This window comes from Pan troglodytes, chromosome 22, assembly GCF_028858775.2.
Source record: "Pan troglodytes isolate AG18354 chromosome 22, NHGRI_mPanTro3-v2.0_pri, whole genome shotgun sequence".
Lineage (NCBI taxonomy): Eukaryota > Metazoa > Chordata > Mammalia > Primates > Hominidae > Pan > Pan troglodytes.
The window spans coordinates 44,574,752-44,596,679 of NC_072420.2; the positions used below are offsets into that span (position 1 = coordinate 44,574,752).

The window sequence follows — 21,928 nt, forward strand, 5'->3', positions numbered from 1 at the left end:
CTCGGGAGGCTGAGGCAGGAGAATCGCTTGAACCCAGGAGGTGAGGGTTGCAGGAGCCAGGATCGCCCCATTGCACTGCAGCCTGGGCAACAGAGCGAGACTCCAACTCAAAAAAAAAAAAAAAAGAAAGAAAGAAAAAAGAAAGAAAGAAAGAAAAAAAAAAACGGGAAATCTCCAGGACTGAAAAGGGAGGTGGGGCTGAAACTCGGTCCTGGGCCTGGGAGCCAGCAGCACCATGCCCACCTGGTGCTTTCTGCCTGCCCCATCCCCTGAAGTCTCGTGCTGTGATGCCTACATGGAAACAGAAGATAAAGATTTCCCCTCATTCAAGGCGGGACGTTAGAACCAAAAACCCCACATGATGCTGGGACCCTCTAAGAATTGGACCCTCAGGAAGGTTAAACTGGAAAAGAAAATTACCTCCCAGCACAGAGAAATGGCCTTGAAACTTGCCTTTCTCCTCTCGGGCTCAAGAAAGTCTGCCTGGGAATTCATAATTACAGGCCTGTCCTCCAACAGGCTTGAAGTTTGAATTTATACAAACAACATAGTTCAAGAAGCACACAGCCAAAATGTGTGTGCCAGGACACTCGGGGACATTCCGGAGGCAGGGAGCTGGGTGCTCAGGGGTGGCCAGGACATGATGACACCTGCCTTTGCACGGACACAGTGTGTGGCTGGCAGGGGGCACCCCAACCCCAGTTTCCAGCAGGAAGCTGAGAACCATGGAGAGATCAAAGAGATCAACTAGAAAAAATATCTTGAAGCCAGTGAGCTCAGTGCTAAGTCTTCAACCATCTTTAAAAGAGAGCGGGTCGGCCAGGTGTGGTGGCTCACATCTGTAATCCCAGCACTTTGGGAGGCCGAAGTGGGTGGATCACGAGATCGGGAGTTCGAGACAAGCCTGGCCAACATGATGAAACCCTGTCTCCACTAAAAATACAAAAATTAGCGCAGTAGTGGGCACCTGTAATCCCAGCTACTCAGGAGGCTGAGGCAGGAGAATCGCTTGAACCCGGGAGACAGAGGTTGCAGTGAGCCGAGATCGTACCACTGCACTCAGCCTGGGCGACAGAGTGAGACTCCATCTCCAAAAAAAAAAAAAAAACAACAAAAAAACGAGAGAGTTGATGGTGCCCTTCACTACTTCCCAAGCATCCTAGAGTCCCACGGGCTGCCCCGCCCAGGGGCAGTGGCTGCGGAGTGTCTGCTCTATCAGGCATGGTGATTTCCTGCCAGCCTGTGCCCTTGACATTCCCACCAGAGACAGAACCTTCTGCAGGTGGCCCTGGCCAGGCTCCTCTCTCCTCCCAGCTCCTCATTAGCCTCCTTTGCCAGGCTAGGAAACCGAGGTATGCGAGGTTAAGGAACTTTACTTGGGCCGTGCAGCTGAGAGTGCGCTTTGCAGGGATTTGCATCCAGGCCGCGGGACTCACACAGGCCACACCTGCCACCCCCACTGCCTCTGGCTCGTGGGAGGTGTGGGATGTGGCGGGTGGCCGGGGCAGTGCTGGGCAGGCAGGTGTTGGTATTCACAACGTTGCTTTCTTGACCGATTATTTTCCTGGGAGACTTCCTCAGTCAAAGGGTTGATATGCTTGCGAGCTCTTGATGCACGCTATCACATTCTCCAAAAACGTACAGCCAGCTTCGCCTGCACCTGCAGCTTCTGTGATTTGTGCTCTTAATTGACGTGGCGCTTTTTTTAGGTTGAGTTGTTTTTCATTGCCAACAATCTTCTCCTGCATTGAAATAATAGCTTGTAAAGAAGCCTCACGCTTCCTTTTTCTCTGTTGACTCTTCTAGGATGCGCTCCAGGAGATATATAATCAGAAGGGCGTGTTTCCAGGGGAGCAGTTTAAGCCTGCCCGGAGGCCATGGACCCTCCTGAACTTCCTGTCCTGGGCCACCATTCTCCTGTCTCCCCTCTTCAGTTTTGTCTTGGGCGTCTTTGCCAGCGGATCACCTCTCCTGATCCTGACTTTCTTGGGGTTTGTGGGAGCAGGTAATGGACACTGTCGCTAACAGCTCACACTCTGACGGGCCTCACAGTATCAGCCACAGGGTCCGGGACCTGGTGACTCATCACAGTGGCTGTGGGAGGCAGGGGCCTGGCTGTTATGGACCCTGGAGCCAGGATCCCCCCACGGCCTGCGGGCCTCAGAGCCTGGATTCTTGCACTGAGCTGAGGGTCGCCTCCCCAGAGAGCCGAACGGCCGCCACCTGGCGCCATCCCCACTGCAGCCCCACTGGCTGGCGCCCTTGAGGATGCCGACGAGAGGGTCCCCAGCCCCCCTGTCTGCTTTTGGGCTCTTAGGGGTCGGGCTGGGCTGGCCATGCGGGAGGTTTAAGCAGGACATCATCATTCAGCTCCTCCCCATTGACCCCCAGCGACTTCCCCACCGTGTGCCCACCCCAGGCACAATGCCAGGCTCACCACGACTCATCAGCTAGCCTGGGGCCGAACAGACACCCAGCCTGTCCCTGTGGTGAGCTCCGGCGCCCACCCACACCCCGTAATTGAGGGGTCTCTGTCCGTGGAGACACAGTCCGTGTGCGTCGCCCCGTGAGCCGACTCCCCAGGCCCAGCAGCTGGGTCAGCTCCTCCCCTGCTCCTGCCGCCACTGCCGGGGGCCTTGGTGGGAGGGGTCCCGAGAGGCAGTGACTGCCACCAGCCTCTCCCATTGGACTACGAGATGACTTGAGGCCACCCACAGAGGACAGGATGTGACCTGCTTACATCCGAGGGTCCTGCTTGTCCACCTCTGTCACCTGTTGGGTTTGCAAGGCCGAGCTGTTAGAATGCCCCGAAGCCCTTCTGCTCCCACCAGCCAAAGACCCAGAGGGGCAGGCAGGGCAGGGTCCACGTGTCCACCTGCCTCGGACCCAGCCGGTCAGAAGACGTGCTTCTCACCCCTGCCTGAGCAGGCCATGGCCTGAGAGGGCTGTCTCCCCGCGGGCCACACCTACTCACTGACAGCAGAGGCCACTGGGTGCGGGGCAGAGGGAGAGGGTCTGGGGCAGAGGAAGGAAGCCCCAGTAACACGTTTTACAGCAAAAAGGCAAAGTCATCCGTCTCACCTCTTCTCTCTCTCTCCTGTCTTGAAAGCTTCCTTTGGAGTTCGCAGACTGATAGGAGTAACTGAGATAGAAAAAGGCTCCAGCTACGGAAACCAAGAGTTTAAGAAAAAGGAATAATTAATGGCTGTGACTGAACACACGCGGCCTGACGGTGTATCCAGTTAACTCAAAACCAGACCAACACACAGAGTGGAGGAAAAGACAATTAGAAACTATTTTTCTTATTAACTGGTGACTAATATTAACAAAACTTGAGCCAAGAGTAAAGAATTCAGAAGGCCTGTCAGGTGAAGTCTTCAGCCTCCCACAGCGCAGGGTCCCAGCATCTCCACGCGCGCCCGTGGGAGGTGGGTCCGGCCGGAGAGGCCTCCCGCGGACGCCGTCTCTCCAGAACTCCGCTTCCAAGAGGGAGCCTTTGGCTGCTTTCTCTCCTTAAACTTAGATCAAATTTTTTGGTTTTTAATCAGTTATCTTGGGAACTTAACCTGGCCCCTCACCTCTTCTGCACCCCCCGCCCCCGAAACTGTCTCGTAATGAATTTCTGCTGTCCTCCTGGGAGTTGACGGCCGGGTCCCGTCCCCCGGGAGCATCGCTCGGCTCAGCACCTTGGCTCCCAGTGGGGGCCCCGTGGAGGGCGCCCGTAGTGATAAGCACACCGGCACGAACATCAGGTCCATTCCTCGAAGTCGGAGCCCTCACTCTGCCCTGTCCTGGGGCTGGCTGAGGGCGAACGCCCCACCTCACTTTCTAGAGCCCTGTCTGCCCTAGCTCCTATTTGACCTTGTGTATAAATGCGTACATCTGTTTTTAAAGCGGATGGGCCCCTGAGAACTCAGTGAAATGCAGAGTTCTCCATGCACCTAAAGCTCCTTTGTCGCTCTCATGGCTGTCAGATCCTGGTCCCTCCACACTGGGTGCTGGGGAGGGAGGACCCTCGGGGCTACCGCGCGCCCCCCCATCCCACAGATCAGGAGCCAAGGAGGGAGAACAGGGCAGCCTGTGGGACTCTAGGATGCTTCAGAAGAAGCGAGGGCACCGTCAACCCTCTGTTTTTTAAAGGTGGTTGGAGACTGTTAACACTGAGCTCATTGGCTTCTAGAGATTTTATTTTTACTGGTTGATCTCTTGGTGGTTTTCAACTTCCTGCTGGAAACTAGAGGTGGGGCACCCCCCACCCCCCAGCCTCGCACTGTGTCTTTGGGGAGGGCCCGCCCCCATCCTGGCCGGTGTCACTGTGGCCCGGCCACCCCTGAGCGCCCAGCTCCCTGCCTCCTGGACGTCTCTGAGAGTCCAGGCAGAGCAGAGGGCAGCGCTCGGCCGGTCATGCTGGCTCCCTTGGCCTTGCAGCGAGCCCCTGGCCCACGCCGAGTGAGGGATGCTTCTCCCTACAGCATGTCCACTCCCCCGGCATGGCCAGGTGGGGCCCCTGGGGCAATGGCAGTGGTAGAACGCTCAACTTGGTTGCGGTACCATCAGCCCACCTGCATTTGGCTTTCGACTTGCTTGTTCTAAGTCACACCCCCCTCATCTTTTTAGCAAGGGAAAAAAACCAAAATGGGTGTTATCTCTGATATATTGAAACCAGCGTTCTGAATAGAGGTAGGTTGAGTTTTCTAGGGGAAAACAAATGGAGAAAAGAGGCATGCAGAAAAGTAAACCGAGAACATAATTAGGCATCGGGCCTAAGTGTCCTGGGGAGATTGGAGGGGACGGCAGCGTTCTGCATGATGGAGGCACTGCTGGGCCCCGGGTCTGTGGGGGCCGTGCTCTCAGGGCGTGTGCGGGACGCCACCTGTGCACACCTGCTCAGAGCACGGCTCCTCACAGGGGTGAAGGGGCAGACCAACGAAACCAGATGAGACCAACGAAACCATGCGAGACACGCTTGCAGACACTGTTGTTTTGGAAATGTGCTTCCCTCCATCTGAAATCTCATCCCTCCACCCGCCCACTCGGGCAGCTGTGCTGTGGGCAGGGCATGCACTCCCCTGGCTGAGCACCCCAGAGATTCTCCTGCACCTTCCTCATGCCGCACGCTGCTCATCCGTCTCCGTGTGTGTTTAGATCCATGCCATTCACTGACTCACTAACACCTGCAAAATCTTTAAGGAAAAAAGCTGAAGGGTACGACCATGCACATATGTGACCTGGAAAATGCAAATTTAGATCTTTTATGATTTAATTGTTATTGTTTCCCATAGAAGTTCCCTCCCTTTGAAATTAATATATAATGTATAAATTCTGCACTGAGCCATGGCGGAGCTGGGCAGCCCCTAGGTTAGAGTGGAGACGGAGGCCCAGGCGCAGGGGTCACACCTCATCTGGTTTCCTTCCCATCTCACAGCTTAGCTTGTGCTTCTCAACACCAAGTCTTTAAGAGCAATAAAAACTACACCATGAATGTTTGGATTTTTTTTTTTTTTTTTTTTGGAGGAGGGTGGATTTTGCTTTTCATCCAGAAGGAAAAGGGGAGGAGAGCTCCTTTACATTTTTTAAATTAAATTCATAAATCCCAGAACAGTCTTTTTTTTTTCTTTTTCCTTTACACCCTACTTCTGAGCTTATTCAGTTGATGTTATGTCCAAATTCAGGCTGAGTGCTCAGGCTGAAGCAACTCTGTAGCCCACAGTCCGTGCTGGCCACTGTCGGGGTGAGGCACATTCTAGGCCTGGCATCGCTGATGCCCTCTGCACCCGGTCCTTGAGCCAGGCCGAGGACAGGAAGGGCATTGCTGGCCTGTAGCTCCTGTTACCCACCCAGAGCCAGGTGCCACACTGGAGGCTCCCAGGCGAGAGGGCCCAGGCCCACCCACGGGCGTCTGGCAGGCCAAGCTCCCAGCCTGGGCCGTGGTCTCCTGGGGACGCCGCTGGCCTCCCAGCTTAGGCCCAGGTGCCAGGTGTCATGGGGTCTCCTGCCCATCTTCCCAAGGATGCCATTGCTGTCTTCATCGTCTTCCCCCGTGTGAGACACTGGTTGTCTGGTACTCGGCGACAGTGTACCAGACGCGCACCCTATGTGAGGTGCTTTAAGGTCCCTGTCCTCAGGAAGCGCAGTCTGGTGGAAGAGATGAGTGCTGAACAAATCACTAAATAACACAAAACAACAATGTAAGCAGCACTTTCTTGTGTAAAAAAAAAAAAAAAAAAAAAGCACGTCCTGTCGATGAATTTTGAGTCTCTCTGCCTTGCCTGTCCCGACTCCCTTTTGCGCACCGTGGCATGAGAATCTTTCCTCACGCTGTTCGTTGCGGTATTGCTGAGCATTGACGTTGATCTGAAGGAAAAGCCGTGGTTGGACCCAGCTGTGTGTTTCACTCACGTGCAATTGAGTAGCTGTTGCCAGGCTGTCCGTGCCTGTTGTGACCACCGGTTGGGGTCAGATTTGGGGTGAAGAATAAGTAACTTTCTGCATGCTTTGTCTCTACCTGAGACACTTATACAACAAGCCAAGTATAATCTCTCCAGCCCTGCAGATTTTCACCTGACTTGTTCAACCCCATGCGTAGACTCCCGCTGCAGGCCTCTGGCCTGTGGCTCACTGCATGCAGCCCCTGGCGTGCAATACTAGTGCTCCACGGCGCGATGTGCTTCTAGCCCTTGCACTGCACCTAGGCTCAGGGTTCAAACGGCCAGCCCGAAACGCCTGCCTGCCTTCTTTCTGGAAACAGCACGTCCCCGGCCGTGTGCCTGCCCCTTTCTCTACTGAGCTAGTCCCCAAACCAAAGGCAAGCCCCCTCGGGCCTCAGGGGATGGGGCCGGCCACACCCCTGACTCCGCCCTGGCTCTGCCCCATACCCCTGCCGTGGGGCCGACCTGGGGGATGCAGACATCCGGCTCCGTATTCCTGCCTATCGGGGCCAGGATGCAAAAACAATTTTTGCGTAAAAGATGTCACACTGATCTGCTGGAGTGGGGTGCACACATGAATTCAGTTTTATCATGAACACTCGCCACTGGCTGCTTGTTGATTCAGGGATAATGGTGGCATTCTTACAAACTGCTCGGGAAATAGAATGACGGGAACACTTTTAGGGAGCCCAGGAAGTTACCAGGGACATTGGTGTCGCCGGCCCAGGCAACAGCAGCGTACGCTTTTCAAAGATCATTGGGTTGTCTTAGAATTTGAAGCTGTGTAATGACAATGTCACCTGGAGTTCGTCTCCATTTCTTAACTTTTTGTTGCACAAGTATTTGGACAGAAGTCGAACTGTGAATGAGATACTGAAATGCACTAAATTGTATTACATTAAACTGGAGTTACTTGATACAATGAAGAAATGCATCTGATCTACTTGTATTTATTGTCTCAGAATTGTACGTTGTGACAATCAAATGTTACTTGCCTAAATGCCAGGAAATTCAACTGGCCTTTTAATCAGCAAGATCGCCAGCAAGTACTGTAACTGTAAAGGAAAATCTCTCTCTCTGGAGAACCCACACAAACCATTGACCTGAGTGCGCATGACAGCCACTGGCTTCTTTTTCTATGATTGAAAATCTGTCATCGCTGACTGTTGGCCAGTTTCAAAGGGACCCATTGTATACAGGGTGCAAATGTATTATACGGATGTTTCCTTTTGTACACTTCATTTTTACAAGTTTTGCTACTCACAAGCTTTATGTAGTGGAGGATAGAGGTATTTTTGGTCTTTAGAAGCTTGTCGGGGTGAGGGCTGCTAACTTACACTTCAGAGGCCTGTGTCCCAAAGGCCTGGCTGCGTTTGCCGTGCTGTGCGAGGACCTGCGTACACAGGCAGGTGTGCGCCTGCCCGAGCGCGAGTAGCTCTTGTGTAGTGGTGAAATGCTGCAGGCATCTGTTTATTAAAATTGCTGCTGTGAAAGACAGGGATAAAATATCCGCAATGTAAGAGAAAGCGACTCCGTGCCTCCTTCTGTTTCTTCATTTCCAGTCTGCACAGATGTCTCCAAGGGGAAACCAGGGCCACCAGGCACTCCTGTCCCATGGGGCCACCCACCTTCAGAGCCCACTCCCACGGGCTCTGTTTTCTTGGAGGCCATCCTGCCGATGGCACTTTTCAAGGCCCTCCCTTCCCTACGAGTTGCTTTCTGGGAGGGGAAATTGAAAAGGAGAGAGGTCACCTGGCAAAAACACAGGGGAAATCAGCCAGTCCACAAAAATACGCAAAATGACCTGATGATGTCCAAAAAAGGGTTTTAAAAGCGATCAAGGACAAAAGGTTTTCCTAAGTGGCATGTATACATCCAAAACTCTTTTTTTGTAAAAACATTCATCTGTGGAGAAAACCAAGGAACCCCTTTCTCTTCTTTATTAAAAAGCAAAACAAAAACTCTTGTTAGAACCAAAAGATATTCCGAGTTCTCGTTTCGTGTCTTCTAAAAATAAGCTAAGCTGAAGAGTCTGGGTGTCCACATGCTCCTGGGAATGGCCCTGGCAACCTTGGTGACATGCTCTCTGCTCCGGGGCTGCCTCCTTCCCTAATGGCATCAGTGAGGGTGACAGGTCCATGCTGGTGCTTAGCCCAGCTCCTGAGAAGCTGGGAAGGCCTGGCTCAAAGTCCCGTGTCCAGATGCCATTTATTTTTTAAAGTATATCCTGAAGTCAGAGCACCCAGAATTTTGCATGATGTTCTGTTGTTTTCTCGGGAGATGAAAGTGAAGTGCCTGGTGCCACTTGGTATGGGGATGTCATGGGTGGGTCAGGCCTTGCCCTCTAACAAGAGGGACTGACTTGCCTGAACCCCACTTCGCCTGTTTGAACACAAGTGCTCACGGGCATTGGGGGGCAGCCATGGAGACCCCTTCGGACTTCATCACCCCGCGCATCACAGGCATCCGGCTCACCCAGGAGAGGGGCCAAGGTTAACCATGAGGCCCATTGCCTGCCTTTATTGGCCCAGATCCCACCTCCGCTTCACCCAGAAGCTCAGTATGTAGGAGTCAGTCCCTGCCACCTGACATTCTGGGACATGTGAGTGTGTACACATGTGCATGCATGCACACACCATGTGTGTGGGGACCTTCATAGCCATACGCATGCACACATGTACACACGTCCCAGCACACACACGGGCACACCTGAAGAATAAGGGGCAGCGTTAGGAAGTGGGCTTGGGAAACCATCCTCTTCATGTCTCTTCTTGTTTGTTTGTTTGTTTTTGAGATGGAGTTTTGCTCTGTCACCCAGGCTGTGGAGTACAATGGTGTGATCTTGGATCACCGCAACCTCTGCTTCCCGGGTTCAAGCGATTCTCCTGCTTCAGCCTCCCAAGTAGCTGGGATTACAGGCACCTGCCACCATGCCCAGCTAATTATGTATTTTTGGTAGAGACAGGGTTTCTCCATGTTGGTCAGGCTGGTCTCGAACTCCTGACCTCAGGTGATCCACCTGCCTCGGCCTCCCCAAGTGCTTGGAATACAGGCATGAGCCACCACACCTGGCCTTCTTCACGTCTCTTCTGAGCATAGTGCCTGAGAACCCGGAATTTCCAGGTGGCTCACACAGCAGCAGGGTTCATGGAGATAAAAGCCCTTCTTGAAGAAAGTGGCCCCCCAGGGCTAAGGAACTTGATGAAGAAATCAAACAGTCCCGTGACGTCTTAGCAAGCTAGCAACGTGGCCTGAGCTTTGCTTTGCTGTTGGATGTGAGCTCTTCCACTGCAGGCGGCCTGCACCTGGGCTGGGCAGGAACAAGTCCAACCGCAGGTACCCTGGACGTGAGCCTTGATCGTCCCACGTGTGGCCAGGGGGCCTGTGAGGGTGCACGTGCACACACATGCACACATAGACACACACGTGCACGTACACCAGCAGGTGCTTGCCCTGCCGCTGAACCCCTGGGGGAGGGACAGGCCCAGTCACAGGGGCAGGCACCAGAGTACAAGGCCACGGAAGGCTCCGCATGGCTTTGGCTGCTGCCCTGCAGTCGGTCCCAGCCTCATAGCACTTGCCAGGTGGAGCCACTCCGAAGTCTTAGGATCCAGGGATGGGAAATGCCAGCAAGGTCACATGTGTGACCTCACTTCACAGCTGCTGGCGCAGCCTCTGCTTGAACCCAGCCAGATCCCAGCGTGCCTCTACTGTCTGAATTGGCCCATTCCATCGATCACAGATGGGGAGCAGAAGTGTGTTTCCGTGGGACAGAGTGTTACGGGGGAGGCTTGGATTTGGGGGTCTGGAGGCCTCTAGATGAAAACCCAAAACTCACTCCTTAGGACCTGTGTGGCCCAGGCCAAGAAGGTTCTTAGCCTCCATGCCCTTCCGTGTTCTAGCCTGTAAGGTGGGGATGGTCATCAGGACGATCAGCGTACCTCCTGAGCTTAGGCCGTGACAGGTGCTGAGCAAGTGGCTACTGTCCCGGCAGACCCGGGGGCATCCCAAACCTGCATCTGTCCTGGGCCCTGCCTGTGCCAGCCTGGAGGGGAGGGGCTGTGGTAGTGGCCTTTGCTTCCTCTCCCCTTGGAACCTTTCATGAGCCCCCAGTGTCTCCTCCTCCCCATCATTCATCTTTTCCTGTCACTTCTTTCTTTCTTTTTTTTTTTTTTTTGAGACGGAGTCTCGCTCTGTCCCCCAGGCTGGAGTACAGTGGTGCAATCTCGGCTCACTGCAAGCTCCACCTCCCGGGTTCAAGCCATTCTCCTGCCTCAGCCTCCTGAGTAGCTGGGACTACAGGCGCCTGCCACCACGCCCAGCTAATTTTTTGTATTTTTAGTAGAGACGGGGTTTCACCATGTTAGCCAGGATGGTTTCAATCTCCTGACCTCGTGATCCACCCGCCTCAGCCTCCCAAAGTGCTGGGATTACAGGCGTGAGCCACCTCGCCTGGTCTCCTGTCACTTCTTAAACCCTTTTGGTCTGGGTGCAGTGGTTCACACCTGTAAGCCTCACATTTTGGGAGGCCAAGGCAGAGGATCACTTGAGCCTAGGAGTTCAAGACCAGTCTGGGCAACATAGCAAGGCCCCATTTCTAAAAAAAAAAAAAAAAAAAAAAAAAAAAAAAAAATTTCTAAATTGGCCAGAAACTGTGGCTCATGCCTGTAATACCAGCACTTTGGGAGGCTGAGGTGGGAGGATCACTTGAGCCTAGGATTTCGAGACCAGCCTGGGCAACACAGCAAGACCCCATCTCTACAAAACAAAAATTTTTTTTAATTGGCTGGGCACCGTGGCTCATGCCTGTAATCCCAGCACTTTGGGAGGCCGAGATGGGAGGGTCACTTGAGCTCAGGAGTTCGAGACCAGCTCAGGCAACATGGTGAGACCCCATCTCTACTAAATATATATATATATGGCTGGGCACGGTGGCTCATGCCTGTAATCCCAGCATTTTGGGAGCAGAGGTGGACAAATCACCTGAGGTCACGAATTTGAGACCAGCCTGGCCAGGTGAAACCCCATCTCTACTGAAAATACAAAAATTCGCCAGGCTTGGTGGTGGGAGCCTGTAATTCCAGCTACTCGGGAGGCTGAGGCAGGAGAATCGCTTGAACCTGGGAGGTGGAGGTTGCAGTGAGCTGAGATTGCACTACTGCACTCCAGCCTGGGCCTCAGAATGATACACCATCTCAAAAATAAATAAATAAAAATTACATATATATATACATACATATATACACATATATATACACATATACATATATACATATATATACACATATATACACACACATATACATATATACATATATACACATATATATGTGTGTGTATATATATGTATATATATATGTGTGTGTATATATATATATATAATAGCTGGGCATAATGGTGCACGCCTATGGTCCCAGCTACTTGGGAGACCGAGATGGGAGGATTACTTGAACCCAGGGGGCGGAGTTTGCAGTAAGCCAAGATTGTGCCGCTGCACTTCAGCCTGGGTGACAGAGCAAGATCCTGTCTCAGAAACAAAAAATCCACCAGGTGTGGTGGCGTGCACCTGTAGTCCCATCTACTTGAGAGGCTGAGGTGGGAGGATCACTTGAGACCAGGAGGGTGAGGCTGCAGTGAGCCATGATCGTGCCACTGCGCTCCAGCCTGGGCAACACAGTGAAATTCTATCTCAAAAAACAAAAGCACCCCTTTTTGCTGGGCTGGGCCTCCTTTGCGGGTGCAGTGCGGTTCATCCCTTAGCATCTCTGAGGTGCGTGCCCCGCCGTGTCCCTCCACACCGCTGTGACACTGCTGCTCTTCTGCAGAGTTGATAACACGGGGCATGGTGACCGACGTCATCCCCCCCAGTAAAGGCGCACGAGGAGGGCGGGCTCCTGACCGGCCTCAGCAGGACTGTGTCCACCAGAGCAACACACCCAAAGCCAGGGTTCTGGCTGCAGCTCCTCAGACCAGTGGGAGGTCATTAGACCCGCAGGAGCGCACGTGACTCCGGGAAGTGGGATGGGACCGTGTTGCCGGAAAAGCCGGATGAGCAAAGGCGGGCAAGCCCAAGGTGTTCAGACCCGGCCGGAGAGGCGGGAGACGGGGAACACGGCAGCTGCACAGCTCTCCCGGGGAGAGTCCGCGTGTGGTGGGAGGGACCCAGCCTGACTCCCTAGGAGCTGGTTTTCATGTTTGGGGCCCACGAAGACCTTGAGCTGCCTTCAGGAAGGATTGTCACGCGGGGCAGGGTGTGTAAGCAGATGAGCTGCGCGGTGCCAGCCTGTGCTCCTCTGCCCACACAGCAGGCCGTAGATTCCGCACCCGGGATGCCTGGGACGCCCACAGGCCTTGGCCAGGCTCGGCTTGTGGAGTGCAGAGCAAGGGCTGGTGGAGCTCCCCGGGCGCTTGGAGCCAGGGAGTGTGCGCAGTGGCAAGGGGGGTCCTTAGAGACAAGCAAATGCTAAATGATCTGAAATCGGGATTGGAGATGGGGCAGGGGAGAGTCGGCTCTAGACAGGCATGTCCAGCCTGTTTGCAAAACCCCTGCAAGATCTAAGGACATCCAGGGGACAGACATCGTGAGCATGGGGTTCGGCTCCCATGTGCCTCTTGTCATGGAGGGACTTGAAGCCCTAAGCTATGCCAGAGGTCAGAGGACCTAGAAGGACCCACGGCATGTCTGTCCTGGGTGCCTGCAGAGCTGGGTGGGCCTTGCCCGCAGTGTGTCCGGGAAGGGGCTGCAGAGCTGGGTGGGCCTTGCCCGCAGTGTGTCCGGGAAGGGGCTGCAGAACTGGGTGGGCCTTGCCCGCAGTGTGTCTGGGAAGGGGCTGTACACCTGTCCCCATGGCTTCCCTTCAGCTTCTCTGCGATTCTCAGTCGCCCGTCGGGACCAGAAGGGATTCTAGAGCATAATTTCCCCTCAAGCAGTTGTTTGTTTGTTTGTTTTTTGGAGACAGAATCTCGCTCTGTCTCCCAGGCTGGAGTGCAGTGGCGTGATCTCGGCTCACTGCAACCTCCGCCTCTTGGGTTCAAGCGATTCTTCTGCCTCAGCCTCCCAAGTAGCTAGGATTACAGGCACGCACCACCATGCCCGGGTAATTTTTTTTTTTAGTAGAGACGGGGGTTTCACCATGTTGGCCAGGCTGGTCTCGAACTCCTGACCCCTCAGGTGATCCACCCACCTCGGCCTTCCAAAGCGCTGGGATTACAGGAGTGGTCACCGTGCCTGGCTCAAGCAGCTTTTAAATGCAGGACTTCCACCCCCGAAATTCCAACTCACACAGCTGTAATTACATGGTCGTTCCACCTGCCCAGGACTTTATACGAAACCTGACCCCCCTCGGCCGGGCGCGGTGGCTCATGCCTGTAATCCCAGCACTTTGGGAGGCCAAGGAGGGTGGATCACGAGGTCAGGAGATTGAGACCATCCTGGCTAACATGGTGAAATCCCGTCTCTACTAAAAATACAAAAAATTAGCCGGGCGTGGTGGCAGGCGCCTGTAGTCCCAGCTACTTGGGAGGCTGAGGCAGGAGAATAGCGTGAATGCGGGAGGCGGAGCTTGCAGTGAGCCGAGATAGTGCCACTGCACCCCGGCCTGGGCGAAAGAGTGAGACTCCGTCTCAAAAAAAAAGAAACCTGACCCCCCTCAGGCTGGTCCAAAGCCATCGGATGTACCCTCTCCTCAGAACAAACAGGAAGGTGGCTGCCACTTCCAGCGGCTTCACGGCAGAGCTTGTGCAATCGCAGGACACAGCCTGGATGGCCGAAGACAGCAGGGCAGTTGTGAACGGTCTACGCCATGTCTCCTGCCCAAACCCTTTTCTGCTGCTCCCAACCAGAAAATAAGGATGGAGACAGCCTGCAGCCCCTCCTTTGCCAGTGAAAGATCTGGTGGGGAGGCGTGGGGTCTCTGGGGGTCGGGGGGACAGGTATGACGATGCTGGTGCCCATCTCTCTGGGGCATTCCACCCCCTTTGGACTTCATTGTCCCTGCTGTGTCACCAGGGGCCCTGCCACGCCCTGCCTCCGAGTGTGTGGGATCTGTACCTGCTTTGCCCCCACTGGCCGCTTTCTCCAGGGCAGCCATGAACATCTCCAGTGTCCTCGGAGCAAGGAAGGAACGCTTCCTGGAGCAGAAGTGGCCACAATGACGCTAGGTCAGCAGATGGCCGCAGAGGCCTGGGCAGTGACCGGTCGGAGAACAAAGCCTGAGGTGTTCCCAGGCCGGTTTCCACGGGAGTCTTGGCAGTGACCCGTGCACGGAGGAGACGCGTGCCTTCCTGGCCCCCCAGTTTGGATTCCTGGTGCCTCTAAGGTCTGCTGATGGCGGAGCTGCACCCGGGTGAGCACAACCCAGGATGGGGTGGGGGGTGGCTCTTCACATTCCCTGTCCTCAGTGACAGAAACTCACTTTTATTATCCTAAACTCTGTTTTTGCTTAGAATTTGGGGCAACTTGCCCTGAAATAACCCTTCCCTTGTCCTTGGGATGAGGGGACTCTGTCCTCAGGGCATAATCATGTAGAAATAGGTCATCCTGCAGGTCCCCCCAGGAGATTCCTGAAAGAGGGAACCCGCTTTGAGCTGCCTGGGTCATTCCTCCAGCACGTCCCCTCCCAGCCCCAGCCTGCGCTGGAGACTGGTCTGAGTTCAAAGGCCGCGCCTTCTTCAGAGAACAGCCACTGCTGGCAGAGTCAGGCCTCCCATCCCCTCCAAGACAGCTGGGCTCCCTGGGGCTGTGGGAAGGGGGCTGTGGGGAGATGACCAGCGGTTTCTGGTCCTGTGTGCCCAGCCCCTATCAGCCCACAGAGCCTCACTGTGGCGCCTCCCCTGCCCACCAGCACACGGAGGGAGCAGGAAGGGATGCCCGCCAGAGGCTTCGCCCTTAGTGGGGGAAGGAAGTGATCCCACTCCATCTTCCGGTCCGAAGCCTTTTCCCTCTTCAGGGTGGGCCTGTCCACTCCCGCCCCCGAGGTGGCTCTTCCGTCTCTCCCGCCGGTGCAGGTGGGACCCACAGGCTGCAGAGTCAGACCTGAGGGAAAATCCCAACTTCAGAAGTCATTTCTCAGCCTCCTCATCAGAAAATGAAAACCCAAACCAAAAGCTCCCCAGAAGGCTGAGGGAAAGGAGCCGGGCTCCCATCAGACAACTCACTGGGCCATAAGCACAACCTGGGGTGTGGAGAGAAGCCACAGTCCTGCCCTGGGGGTCTCCAGGGTACCTGGGCCAGAAGCCTGCAGTGGCGGCCCGGACAGGGGCCCGGGCAGCGGTTCACGAGGAGAACTTGGATGAGAGCTTGTCCCTCCCTTTCTGCAGCAGCCACTAAGGAAGGCGCAGAGGGACTGGGCATGGTGGCTGACACCTGTAATCCCAGCACTTTCGGACACTGAGGCAGGAGGATCTCCTGAGGCCAGGAGTTCAAGACCAGCCTGGGCAACATGGTGAAACACTGTCTCTACAAAAATAAAAAAATTGGCTGGGCACGGTGCCTAATGCCTGTAATCCCAGCACTTTGGGAAGCTGAGGCAGGTGGATCACCTGAGGTCGGGAGTTCGAGACCAGCCTGACCAACATGGAGAAACCCTGTGTCTACTAAAAATGCAAAATTGGCCAGGCATGGTGGCACATGCCTGTAATCCCAGCTAATTGGGAGGCTGAGGCAGGAGAATCACTTGAACCCGGGAGGCGGGGGTTGCGGTGAGCCAAGATCGCGCCACTGCACTCCAGCCTGGGCAACAAGAGCGAAACTCCGTCTCAAAAAAAAAAAAAAAAATTAGCCTGGCATGGTTGTGCACACCTGTAGTCCCAGCTACTCAGGAGGATGAAGTGAGAGGATCGCTTGAGCCCAGGAGTTCAAGGCTGCACGAGCCACAAATGTGCCACTGTACCCCAGCCCACACAATGGAGTGAGACCCTGTCTTAAAATAAGAATAGCAATAACAATAGAAAGGAACAGAGACAAAGCCACACGGTGCTCTCTGACTGCCGAGTCCCAGGACTTGGTACAAAATCGCGAGGGATCTTTGAAACTCCCAACAGCAGCCCACATGCTACCCGATGAGGAAGCCGGGGACCAGACCAAGGACACTGACCATGCCCAAGCCGGGGACCAGACCAAGGACACTGACCATGCCCAAGCCGGGGACCAGACCAAGGACACTGACCATGCCCAAGCCGGGGACCAGACCAAGGACACTGACCATGCCCAAGCCGGGGACCAGACCAAGGACACTGACCATGCCCAAGCCGGGGACCAGACCAAGGACACTGACCATGCCCAAGCCGTCCAGCTAGTTCAGAGTCAAGTGGAAATAACCAGGGCGGGAGCGCAGAGAGCCACATCCCAGTGGCTCCAGATCCTGGCGTGGGACAGCTGGGTGCTTGGGGAACTGCCGTTCATTCACAGGGCTTTGCAGCTGAGCTCAGAACTTGATCTTGACTTTGATGGGTGGAAGGAATGTGAGTGCCTGGATTAAAGCGGATTGTCACGTAGGCCACAGGATTCACGTGGGTAGAGACCCCTGGGTAGCAAGGAGCAGCCTCCAGCCCAAGTTAAGGCGTGGAGACAGTGAGCTGGGTGTGCCATCCGCATGTGCCATCCTCAAAACCCCCAGCCCAAGTTAAGGCATGGAGACAGTGAGCTGGGCGTGCCATCCGCATGTGCCATCCTCAAAACCCCCAGCCCAAGTTAAGGCATGGAGACAGTGAGCTGGGCGTGCCATCCGCATGTGCCATCCTCAAAACCCAGCAAGTGCTCCCTCCTGACCTCAAGTGATCCACTCGCTTCGGCCTCCCAAAATGCTGGGATTACAGGTGTGAGCCACTAACTACCCTCAGCCAGGTTTCCAGTTTTTTGGTGTATGCATTTATTGTTATTAACTTACCTCTTAATGCTTCTACTGTGTCCCAGAAGTTTTGGCACATTGTGTTTCTATTTTTATTTGTTTCAAGGAATTTAATATTTTTAAAACTTTTTTCATTGTTAAAAATATGGATCACTTCATGAATTTGCACGTTTCCTTGCAGGGGTCATGCTAATCTTCTCTATCATTTCCACTTTAGGATATTGCCACGGTTTCTACAGGACTGAACAAAGGGGGACCAACACAGAAATGAAAACTTAAAACAAAAGTAAGTATTTTAAAGGAAGGGGCCGGGGGAAGAAGAAGAGCACTCGCAGCTTCCGGTGAGCATGGACAGCACCTGAGCTTCCACAGCCCTTCCTATTTGTTGAGTAGAATGAGCAGGGAGGAGGAGGTAATGATTGCTCAGCTGCTTAATTGATCACAGGTGCATATTATTACTAACAGCCTTCAGATGTGCCCTGTAGCTCATCACAACAAACACTTGTGCCTGGGTCGTGACTGCCTCAGTATTCCTTCTGGGCGGCAGAAGCAGTTTGTCAGTTTACCAGTTTGCCAACGTTCTGCTTTTCTGAGAACAGTTTGCTGTTTACTCACATACCCTCCAGTGGTATACTGAGTTGATCACAGCCCTCACTTTCTGCAGCAGCCACTAAGGAAGGCGCAGAGGGACTTCCTTTCGGCCTGCAACAGTATCTGTGCTGCCCAAGTGAGTATGGAATTTTAAATTTTCATTCTTAGTCTCTTCCTTCATCCACTGGTCATTCAGGAGCATGTTGTTTAATTTCCATGTATTTGTACAGTTTCAAATGTTCCTCTTGTTATTGCTTTCTGGTTTTGTTGCACTGTGGTCAGATGAGATACCTGGTATGATTTTGATTTTTAAAGCATTGTAGAGACATGTTTTGTGTCTTAACATATTGTCAATCCTGGAGAATCTCCCATGTGCTGATGAAAAGAATGTATTTTTCAGCTGTTGAGTGAAACGTTCTGTAAAGGTCTGTCAGGTCCATTTGGTCTACGGTGTAGTTTCAATCCAATGTTTCTTTGTTAATCTTCTATCTAGATGATCTTTTTAATGCTGAGAGAGGGGTTTTAGAGTCCAACTATTATCCTATTGGGGTCTATCTCTCCCTTTAGATCTATTAATAATAATATTTGCTTTATATACCTGGGTACCCTGGTGTTGGGTGCATATATATTTATAAGTGTTATATTCCCTTGCCAAATTAACCCCCTTATTATTATACAGCGTCTTTGTCTCTTTTTACAGCTTTTGAAGTCTGTTTTGTCTAATATAAGTACAGTTACTCCTGCTCACTTTTGGTTTCCATTTTTGTGGAATATTTTTTTCCATCCCTTCACTTTTAGCCTGTATGTTTCTTTACACGTGAGGTGAGTTTCTTGTAGGCAGCGTATAGTTGGGTCTTTTTAAAAATCCATTCATGCCGGGTGCAGTGGTTCATGCCTGTAATTCCAGCATTTTGGGGGGCTGAGGGGGGATGATTGCTTGAGCTCAGGAGTTCAAGACCAGCCTGGACAACATAGGGAGACCCCATCTCTACAAAATAATTTAAGAAATTAGCTAGGTGTGGTGGTGCATGCCTGTGATCACAGCTAGTTGTGAGGCTGATAAGGGAGCATCACCTGGGCCTGGGAGGTTGAGGGTGCAGTGAGCCATGATTATGCCATTGCACTCCAGCCTGGGTGAAAGAGTGAGATCCTATCTTGAATGAATGAATAAATAAATAAATCCATTCAGCCAGTCTATATCATTTAAATGGGGGAATTTAATCCATTTACATTTAGGGTTATTACTGATAGGTAAGGATTTACTCCTATCATGTTGTTGATGTTTTCTGATTATTTTCTATATCAGAAAATAATCGGAAGTGCACACCTTGTGCTCCTAGACCAGGGCAGTGCTGCTGTGTGAATTCCTGGCAGCTCTCCAGGCTGGGCTCAGGGCTTGCAAGGACTGTGGGATTCTCCTGTCGTAAGGACTGTAGGTGTTGGTGGTGGCAATGGGGGCTGATGAGGATCTTCTACTTACCTTTGCCCCGCAAGGGGGTGTCCCTCTTGACTCCCGGCAGATTCAATCCAGGTGGAGGAGATGGAGGTGCAGGGCCAGGTGCCTCGACACTGCCCTCCAATTTGATGGGCTTCCAATCACCAAAGGTGTGTCTCTTCTCCCCACTGCACTTCACATTCTCCTTCTGACACTCCAGTCAAATCTTAGCTATTTATTCATTGTCTTGGTCCTTTCTTGTGGAGGACAAGTGCCAGGGGCCTCTAGTCAGCCACCCTGATGACATTATGCTCTGTGGTTTTAATTTGAATTTTCCTGCAATGCAAATAATTAGTCATGCTTAGTGATGAGTGTTTTTTTATATGCCTGTTGGTCAGCTGCATGTCTTCTTTTGAGAAATGGCTATTTCTTTTGCCCATTTTTAAGATTGGGTTGTTTCTTGTTGTTGAGTTCTTTTAGTTCCATATAAATAAATATATACGTGTATATATATATATATTTATTTATTTATTTATTTATTTATTTATTTTTTGAGACAGAGCCTCACTGTGTCACCCAGGCTGGAGAGCAGCAATGCCATCTCGACTCACTGCAATCTCCACCTCCTGGGTTCAAGTGATTCTCCTGCCTTAGCCTCCCAAGTAGCTGGGACTACAGGCGCCTGCCACCAAGCCAGGCTGATTTTTTTGTATTTTTGGTAGAGACAGGGTTTTGCTATGTTGGCCAGGCTGGTCTTGAACTCCTGACCTCAGGTGATCCGCCTGCCTCGGCCTCCCAAAGTGCTGGGATTATAGGCGTGAGCCACTGCACCCAGCCCCTTATATATTTTGGATATTAACTCTTTATCGGATGCATGGTTTGCAAATACTTTCTCCTATTTTGTAGGCTTTCTCTTCACTCTGTCGATTGTTTCCTTCGCTGTGCAGAAGCCTTTTAGTTTGATGTAATCCCATTTGTCTATTTTTGCTTTTGTTTCCTATGCTTCTGGGTCATATCCAAACAAATGATTGCCCAGATCATTGTCACGGAGCCTTTCCCTATGTTTTCTTCTAGTGGCTTCACATGTTCGGGTCTTGTGTTTAGTCTTTAATCCATTTTGAGTTGAATTTTGTACATGGTATGAGATAAGCGTCCAACTTCATTCTGCATGTGGATATCCAGGTTTCCTGGCACCACTGATTGGAGACACTGTCCTTTTTCGGAGGAGTGAATACACTCCCGTCGTTCAGACATTGCAGTTATCCAGCCCAGTGCAAAGGAGAGGCCTCCGTCTCCCCAGCCCTGTCTGCCTGTGTCCTCCACCCCCTACTCCCTGGAGCTTGGCTGGTGCGGTGCCCATGATGCCTACTGTGAGTGGCTGTCAGTCTGTTTCAGTTGGTCAATTCCTGTGCTATATTGGCCAGCAAGTATGGTAAGTCTTACCCCTGCTTGTAGATACATATTTGTATTAGTGTATGTTTCCAGTAATTCCTTTTTTTTTTTTTCTGAGACAGGGTCTCATTCTGTTGCCCAGGCTGAAGTGCAGTGGTCAACCTTTGCTCACTGCAGCCTCAACTTGTTGGGCTCAAGCAATCCTCCCATCTCAGCCTCCCCAGTGGCTGGGATTACAGATGTGTGCCACCACACCTGGCTAACTTATTTTTTGGTAGACATGGGGGTCTCTCTATGTTGCCCAGGCTGGTCTCAAACTCCTGGCCCCAAATGATCCTCCTGTCTCAGCCTCCCGAAGTGCTGAGACTACAGGCGTGAACACTGCACCTGGCCTTATTCTTTCTTTTCAAAAAATGGACATGCTTGGCTGGGTGGCTCTCTGGAAGCTTCCTTGGCAGCTTAGTGTATGTCAGTGTTTAGAAATGTTCCACTGCCATGTGGTGCTGCACCCCCATTGCTGGGTCAGGAACGTGTCCCTCATCCACCTTATTGCTGATGCTGTTGGTGTCTCAGAAGGGTTTACTTTTTCTGCTCATGCTGGGTTGGACTAAGAGAGGGAAAACCCTCCTATCACTAGCAGGTGTTGGCCTCTCCCTCTCCTGACATGAGAATGCATCTTAAATAAAGACCTGCCTCTTTCTCCCATGCCTGAAAAGGGCCAAGATGCTCTGGCTGAAGTTGCCAGGAGGTCAGCACCTCTTCCTTTCCCCTGCATTCTGGGGATTGCCCCCCGCCACTGTCTCTGGTTGAATGTGTCTGTGCAAACCTCTGTAGTGATCCCTGCAAAGGGAGGAGGGGAGTGGGGCCGGGACTAAGCCTGGGACAGAGGTGGGAGCTGGGCCAGGGGGAGCCTCCCTTGGGGCCAGGCAGTGGCAAGAGCCACGTGGAAAAAAGCAAGTCCCTTTGATCAGAAAACCCACTGCTGTCCCTGCACCAGCCTGGGCCAGGACGGGACAGATGGGCCTTGGCAAGCCTCCCACGGACACCACGCAGCCTCACCCAACAGCAGTTAGCCACCTTAGGTCTGCAGCTCACAGCCCATCCTGCCAGGGACAGTTGGAAGACTGCTTGGAGGAGGCCTTTGGTTCCCAAAAAAGCTGGGCTGAGGCCACAAGGCCCCCTGCAGACCCTCATCCTCAGACTTGTTTCCACATTTATTTAAAGGATGCAGGGAG

General features: G+C 52.8%; 1 protein-coding gene, 1 long non-coding RNA gene and 1 pseudogene across 13 annotated transcripts in view; 2 read left to right on the forward strand and 1 right to left on the reverse strand.

Moving 5' to 3' along the window:
* AGPAT3 (1-acylglycerol-3-phosphate O-acyltransferase 3) overlaps positions 1-7,362 on the forward strand; it is a 123,870-nt gene extending 116,508 nt beyond the window's left edge. For all 11 annotated transcript variants that reach the window (XM_009440574.5, XM_001146797.7, XM_009440421.5 and 8 more), the window contains 2 exons: positions 1,807-2,005; positions 3,110-7,362. In XM_009440574.5, the coding sequence (XP_009438849.1) occupies positions 1,807-2,005; positions 3,110-3,198 (288 nt within the window). In that variant the 3' untranslated portion in view covers positions 3,199-7,362. The remainder of the gene's footprint in view (positions 1-1,806; positions 2,006-3,109) is intronic.
* Positions 7,363-14,117: 6,755 nt separating this feature from the next.
* Positions 14,118-20,573, forward strand: LOC104004428 (uncharacterized). Of its 2 annotated transcripts, none has more exons than XR_008541561.2 (4): positions 14,118-14,773; positions 17,493-17,561; positions 17,940-18,002; positions 20,484-20,573. It is a non-coding gene; the product is annotated as an uncharacterized LOC104004428 (long non-coding RNA). The 2 variants fall into 2 exon arrangements; XR_010154411.1 differs by lacking the exon at positions 14,118-14,773 and adding an exon at positions 16,803-16,889.
* Positions 17,415-17,513, reverse strand: LOC112206683 (U6 spliceosomal RNA; annotated as a pseudogene).
* Positions 20,574-21,928: the final 1,355 nt, after the last annotated feature.